The 7,553-nt window shown below is 41.3% G+C and overlaps 1 protein-coding gene across 1 annotated transcript; it reads right to left on the bottom strand.

Moving 5' to 3' along the window:
- On the bottom strand, nt 1–7,171 carry LOC109402297 (ATP-dependent DNA/RNA helicase DHX36). Its single transcript, XM_019674955.3, has 5 exons — nt 6,956–7,171; nt 842–3,552; nt 614–763; nt 422–550; nt 1–355 (listed from the first exon to the last, which is right to left on the bottom strand). The coding sequence occupies exons 1-5, from the start codon at nt 7,010–7,012 to the stop codon at nt 229–231; spliced, it is 3,174 nt and encodes a 1,057-aa protein (XP_019530500.2). The 5' UTR covers nt 7,013–7,171; the 3' UTR covers nt 1–228.
- Between the last annotated feature and the right edge of the window lie 382 nt (nt 7,172–7,553).

The following is a 7,553-nucleotide window of genomic DNA, read 5'->3' as shown; positions in this document are numbered from 1 at the left end:
TTTAATAAAGAAGTTGTACTCAACAAGTCAACTATTTCAAATATGAATGTTCAGATCAAAAAGTAGATTTCAAGGATTTTTAAGGTGGTTGATTGTACAACATTTCATCACTCATTTATTCCACACTGCAATGACTGTTTGACTTGAATCATGACTATTTTATGACTTGGTTCAGTGATCAAATCACAAGAAACGGATGAGTATCAGCTATGAGCCATTCATCCGAATTTATTCATAGTACCGGCTTGACTCCCCACCCAGGCATGATCGCGAGAATGACGATGTGCTTGAATCATCGTTGTCGTCAAAGTCATCCTCAAACTTTCCATCGATGGTGATCAGCTCGATTATTGCCCTGGATCGAAAAAAAGGGATAAAATAGAAAGTTAAAGACATTAACTACAAGGTGAAAATGACATACCGCAACAGAGCTCCTTCTTCCGATGACCAATCAACCGGCGATGGTTCACATATTTTCTTCTGAAGAAATAGATTGAAGCCACCACGCAAGTCCTGAATCAGCCGGTAGGTTTCCTTATTGCATTTTAAACTGAAAGAAAAATCGGATTTCTTCAACTACAAAAAAAAGCGATAAAAAAGCGAACGGTCTCACCAATAGTGTCCCGAAATAGAGATCATCTCGAATCCCTCGTGCGTCTCGACGTGGTTGTCGCCGAAGAAAAACAGTGGAAATGGATTCACCACCGTCGTGTCGAAGATCGTCAGCTCCGAAATCTTTTGTTTTTCGTAGTACACCACAAAGCTGGAAAGTTGAATAAAAACAAGATAATCCAAGGGTTTTTTTCCTCTAGAATTGGCTTTTTGAGGGCAAGTAACCTACTTTGAGTCGTAATTCCCCAGCGTGCTATTCACCGACGACGGATGAATCGTGGCCCGTCCCTGGCCTTCGATCATCAAAATGGCTCGCCCATCCGCGTTGTGACGATTCCGGATGATCTTCCGGACGAAGGCCACATTCGGATACAATCCTGCGCCGACGATCGCCGTCAGCAGTTTATCGTTTGCGGAGTTGCGATTGTTGCTGTGCGCTTCCGGTTGGGCATGATCCAGAAACTTGGCCGAGTGGAAGTACTCGCAAAACTGAGCCTTCATGCTGCACAGTTGGTTCATGGTGTTCTGGTTGAGGAAGTTTCGGCGGGCGAAATCTGGGAGGTCTCGATAGGACAGCTGACTCCACTGGTGGATCACGTTTGCTAGCATTAGGTGATCGCTGTGGAAACCTTCGGCGAATCGTCGACGAACGCGATCAACTTCTTTCTCTTTACCGAAAGGCTTGTAGAATGCGTCTTTGAACGAGAGGCTTGCCGCGATTGAGGTGATCGGATCGGTGCAGCTAAAGATACTGGACAGAAGAACCATCTTTCCGGTCCGTGGGTCCATTGGGAGACGTGCGAGGTGGTACCCTAGAGGAGTAAGCATTTCGTTGTCATCAATGGCGTTGAGACGGTTGAGTAGTTCCAGAGATTCTTCGATGACCGCATCAGAGGGTCGATCGAGCAGCTTCTCCAGAAAACGACGAGCATCTCCGAGAGCAAGAATCTTTATGTGTAGAATGACTTCATCCAGCGCTACTCGGAGGATTTCCGGTGGTGTGTTTTGCAGTAGTACGTTTCGACGTGCTCTGGTGTAGAGATGATAGCACACTCCCGGTTGAACACGACCTGCACGACCTTTCCGCTGAATTTCGTTGGAAATGGAGATCCATTCATCACGGAGAGAAGAGATACCGTCCTCGTACATATTGATCTTATGTCGGCCCGCGTTTACAACATAGACCACGTCATCGATGGTAATCGAAGTTTCCGCGATATTTGTCGCAAGGATCACCTTACGGGTGCCTGGCCTTGGTCGGGAGAATACTGCCTTCTGGTCGAGTTGAGGAACTTTCGAATGCAGTGGGTAGATTAGCGTCGACATCTGCGATAGGCGACGATGTCTAGTGAGAAGCTTATTAACTTCTGTAATTTGAGCTAAGCTCGGAAGGAACACAAGGATCGCTCCGTCTGGTTTTGTAGCCGTAATATAGCAAATGAGTTCGACGATGAGATCATTTTGACGTGTTTCGCTTTGTGGGTTACTGATCGTTCGCAAAACTTGAGCGGAGTAGTGGGCACGTAGTTCTGGCAGGTAAGGATCGATCATGTCGTAGAATTGCATGATGTAACTATCGCGACTGCGATAGTTTTTTTGAGTCTGTTGGCCCTCGAAATCATGAAAGTTTAGCTCAGCTACAACATCTTCCAGGTAGAATTCTTGTACGGGAAACGTCAAACCCGGAATCTCTACCATCGGGCAGTTATTGAAATAGCTAGAAAATGTGTCCGCAGTGAGGGTGGCACTCATGAGAATGATCTTCAGATCTCTACGGTACGGAAGGATCATTTTCGTAATTCCAAGAAGTAAATCGGTGATGACATCCCGCTCGTGAATCTCATCCAGAATCAGATGAGAATAATCCTTTAAGCATGGATCGCTCTGCATTATGGAGAGAACGATACCCGTGGTACAGAACGTTATGCTAGCTCCTTCGCTCCGAGGTTTCTTGGAATCCAGACGAATTTGGTATCCAACGGACTTCCCCAGTCTCTCTCCGCGCTCTGCGGCCACTCGCTCTGATAGCGTAATAGCCGAAATTCGTCGTGGTTGCGTACAAATGATCCTACAATCTGACCCCTTTCCCTGCAGCATAGCTTGGTCCAGAATAAATTGTGGAATTTGAGTGGTCTTTCCGCTTCCTGTTTCTCCTTTGACCAGAATCACTTGATGTGCGTCGATCATCTCCAAAATATTTTGTCTTGAACCAAAGGCAGGCAGTTTTTCACGAAAATACTTCATTTCTCCCAAATAATCTTTTTTCAGACATTCCTCGTAGAACTTATTGTTCACTGATTGCTTCCACTCGACCTGCGAGTCATCGGAAGGAACTTCATTTTTCACGGATTCTTCCTTCAAAATTTGCTCCAGGTTTTTGTTGATCACCCTCAGGTATTCATTCTTGAACGGAGAATTGATGTCTTCGTTATGAATGAAGTGCTTAAAAAAATCCACGTTCCCTTGTCCATCTGGCAGCTTCAGCTGCGTACGAATCTCCTGAATCTGCCATTGAGGTATTGTTATGTCCACTGCCTTTCGCTTCTCACTCTCTTTTTTCTTCCTGGTTTGTCTGTCCCGATAAAACAAACCCAGTGCTCTTCCACGCAACCCCGGCGGTGGCCTTTCATCTCCACCGGTAACTACTTCGTCGTCTCTCGGATCACCGAACCTTTTGAATCTATTGGCACCACTTCCGCCATCCCCATTTTCATAGGCCATCCTTTCTGCGACTTTGTGCCGCCTCAGTTTCTTTCCACCCCTCCACGGTTCATCGCGATCACCCTTGTATCCTCCTCTTCCTCCTCGACCATGTTTTCCACCCCTGTGGCCACGTCCGTGAAATCTACCCCCACCGTTTCCTCGATCCCCATTGTTGGGATCGCGATCCATGTCTGACTGTACCGCACCACCGGTTGCTGAATCCTGTTTTGTCAACTCCTGCAGCGGAAGTACGAGAAGTTTCATACATTACTTCGGTAGTAATAACTATACATAATTACTTTTTGGGAATTTCAATTGGGTTCTTTAAGAGTATTCAGATTATTTCATAATCGGATTCTCCATCCAAAAGTTAGTCGAAATCCAAAATTTCATAATTTTTGGTAGCTGGAAACTGGTTTTAAAATGCATTTAAAGTTTGGATGGCAAAAATTTTTGTTCGGGGCATTTTATCGAATGAACTGTCATTCTTTCCACAGAATGAAATTTTGTTTTATTTATTTAACCATCAAAACAAAGAAATTGGATTGCAATAAAATCACGTTATACTCAGAAAAAATGAGCTGTTTCGATTGAGATATAGAAAATAGCAATATTTTATTCACTAAACAACCCAATTGGCTTCTTTAACGGTGTTGAGATAATTCGATATTCTGAATCTGCATGTCAAACTGAGCCGAAATCCAAATTTTCATGAATTTCGGAGCCCGGGAACCTATTTAAAAATCAATTTGAAGTTTGTATGGGAACGATTTGTCGAATCACCCCTTGTCGCAGTTTGTACTGGGCGGAGCTGTCAAACAGTTGCCCAGCTGTCAAAAGGTGATTTCAAAAAATTTCTTTGAAATTGATTTTAGGTACCAAAATAAGGTTCTAAAAATCTGAAAAAAATCATAGCGGCTCAGAAAAAGGTGCTCTTTCGTATAAAATCGAAAAACCAAGATATTTTTCTTAATTTAAAAACCCAATTACGTGTTGTTTGTAAACAATCAACCTTATGCATTCAGTCAAGCTAATTTAGCGAATATTGGTCAAGAATTCAAACACTATGATCCTAAAATCGTTAACTTTTTGTATATATCTCTTCAGTTTTATATATATTGTTTACAATTATTATGTTTAACTAACTCTTATACTAAAAAAACGCTTATTTACATTTATTATTGTTTTTGATTGTGGACTGAAGGTTATGAGCCTAAAAGAGGTTCGCCGAACTGTATTGGTTTGGTTTGTAGATAATGATTCTGTACTTCATTTGTCAGGTCATAACAAATGGCCAATGTGGCTAACGATAATGTGTAATTCAACTTTGCAATTTAATATGTTCCACAAGACTATTCCCGTGATATTTCAACATTTCCTGTTTGCTCAAAACTTGTTAAACCACGCTAAGCTGATTTTGAATCTTTTATTTGGATAAGCTTCACAAGTTGTGTAAGAATATATCCAGTAAAATTGTGATACTTGTTTTCAAGCAATAGGTATACCGTCTACATACAAAATTAATACTAATTCTTTCACTGGAGACTGGACACTCATTTATACAAAACTTATATTACTTCTCAATGAAACAACGCTCCGGACTCAGTTTCCATATTTTGTAGTTGAATTTTCTGTTCCAAGATCAACAGATTATTGTTAGGGTAAATGATGATGGTTGGACCAACTGAAAAACTGATCATGGTTGGACCACTTTGGGAAATTACAGATTTGATCAACTTTTTCTATAAAACTTGAGTCGAAGTCTTACTATTATCAAAAAGTAGCCTTATCTGTATTGAAATCAAATGGGCTTTATGTAGTATATCTCTAAATCATTTCATTAATTAAGGATTTTGATATGGCTGACTAGAAGCGCAACTTGGACAACAAAATTACTCAATTTGTAACACCTGTAGTAGAGATATTTAGTTTTGAATTCATATATTTTTTGCGTTATACTTCTGCGAAAATATATGGACGTCAAGATGACATATTTGAAATTAATTATTTTTCATTTAAAATTCATTAAATTAGTAAAATTAGACTAAATGAATATGATGATGGTTGGACCACCGAATGATTGTGGTTGGGCCTAGCGGTTACCATGTTGGTTGCTAGGACTGATGCAGTTTATTTACTGTTTTCTTCGCGCGCGGTGACATTGAACAAGATTTTCGCGTTCCCAAAAAAAGTGTACCGAAGAGCTGCTGCTCGTACGCCGCCGGATACTTAAACCAGAATCGGTTTGCCGAAGAAGTCTTCACCTTGTCCCGTAGGTCCGAACAGCTGAGCTTATCAAGATGGCTCGTCGCTTTCCCCTTAGCGCGTCCACCAAGATCCACATTAAGATGACCAGAACAGTGCCTCCGGTTGGTTGGCAAACAGCACTTCACCAGTCTCCCACTGAAGCCCATCGTATACATTTAGGATTTTCGCAGCTACCTAATATTGTCATCACCCTGAATCCACAATGAATCTCTGCCCTACATCGAGATATGGTAGTGAATGCTCGCTCACCCACCAAGAGCTGCGTCCTAGGCTGCGTCTGTGTGGCAAGAATACCCTATGGCAAGTGGGACATTAATCCCTATTTTTCTACCTAAGTATGTAGTACACGCTGATGGTGATTATTAAATCCGAGATTAAACCTATATCATTATAATTCTAATGTTTATTGTAATTCATTTATAAGACCAATTAAAACCTATCTGAAATCTTAATCCTGCATGCCCCCTTCATTTTCGTCGGTCTGGGGGGTGTATCTCCAGTTTTCTCAAACTTTCAGAGTTCCGAGGTTTTCTTGAACTGCGTAAAGTCACGAAGTCACCGGCATCTATCTGGTTTCCTGATGAATATTGTTTTCGCAACTCTTTCGTCCGATATTTGGATATTCAGACATCATGGTCCAACCATGATCATTTCATTGGTCCAACCAAAATCTGCGTTGGTCCAACCAAGATCAAAATTCTTTGCTAAAAAAAATCGAATTATTCAATTATTTTTTGAGTAATTTAGGAATTCTCCGTGCTTTTCGTAAACTAGAGGAGTACAGCTTTCTGCCAACTACAAATTTGAAATGGTATTTCGATTCTATCATACGAAATTCTTGACGTACATCTTGACTACGTATCGAAATGTCTCAAGTTGGTCCAACCATCATCATTTACCCTATTGTTTGTAAGCTTCGTGAAAATAGTTTCTGATGCGTAAAGAAATCTTTACATCCAACGGATGAATCATTCTATTTTACAGGATACAGAATTTAACAAATTTAAAACAAAACGAATTTATAAAACTCACTTAAGTTATTATTGAAACTGTGGTTAATTTTTCAAAATTTGCATTCCACTTTTATTGCTATTTAAGAGGTGGAAACCTTCAATCTGGAAGCTTTGTCGATTATTTTAAATTAACAAATTTTATTCCTCGGGGTTGGATTCCACTCCAAAATCCCTTAATTCAATACACAGCAACCATTCACCCGCACATGGTTCATGTTTATAAACATCCCCTTCTTCGTGTGAGTGAGCGTGGCTATCGAACCGAACCAAAACAAACTCGAATCTGACAAGCCAGAAAACCCGCACCCCTTTATCCACTAGCACTGCGCCGCCTCCGCCACGCCACCGCACCAACTTACCCTATCAAGACGAAATTTTGCCAGTCGACTCTCGAGCGATTCCTCGCAGTCGGACATTGATTCCCGGCCGGACGAAGTGATTATTCGCACCAACTCGAATTACGTCACGGTTTGAATGTAGTTTCGCTACTCTTCGCGGGGAAATTCGGGCGATTTTCCTTGATTACCTCTCGCACGGATCCGCACAAAACACACTCAGCCAGCCACTCGCCCAACAAAAAAAAAAAGATTGACGTTCAATGATTGTTTCCCAGTACGGAGGGTTAGCCTAACATTAGCCTAATGTTAGACTAACTGGCCAACATGTTAGGCTAACTTTTTGTCTCACTTTTGCCTAATGTTAGTCTAAAATTAGACAGATATGACACACTTTTGTTAGACATGTTGCAAATTCGAAACATGTTTGTTAGTCTAACATTAGACTAACGTTAGACATGTTTTAGTATGGGCTGTTAGACGAATGTTAGGCATAGATTTTATGCTGCTTGTTTTCATTCCAGCTGTCATCCGAGCAAGAAGTGTGATTGTAGTAGTGAACTTTTATCGGCGTTCACTACTACAACCGCACTTCTGCCTCGAATGAAAGCTGGACGAAACA

The sequence above is a fragment of the Aedes albopictus genome, chromosome 2 (assembly GCF_035046485.1).
Source record: "Aedes albopictus strain Foshan chromosome 2, AalbF5, whole genome shotgun sequence".
NCBI lineage: Eukaryota > Metazoa > Arthropoda > Insecta > Diptera > Culicidae > Aedes > Aedes albopictus.
Note: the sequence above shows the minus strand (reverse complement) of the source record. Positions and strands in the feature narration are given on the sequence as shown.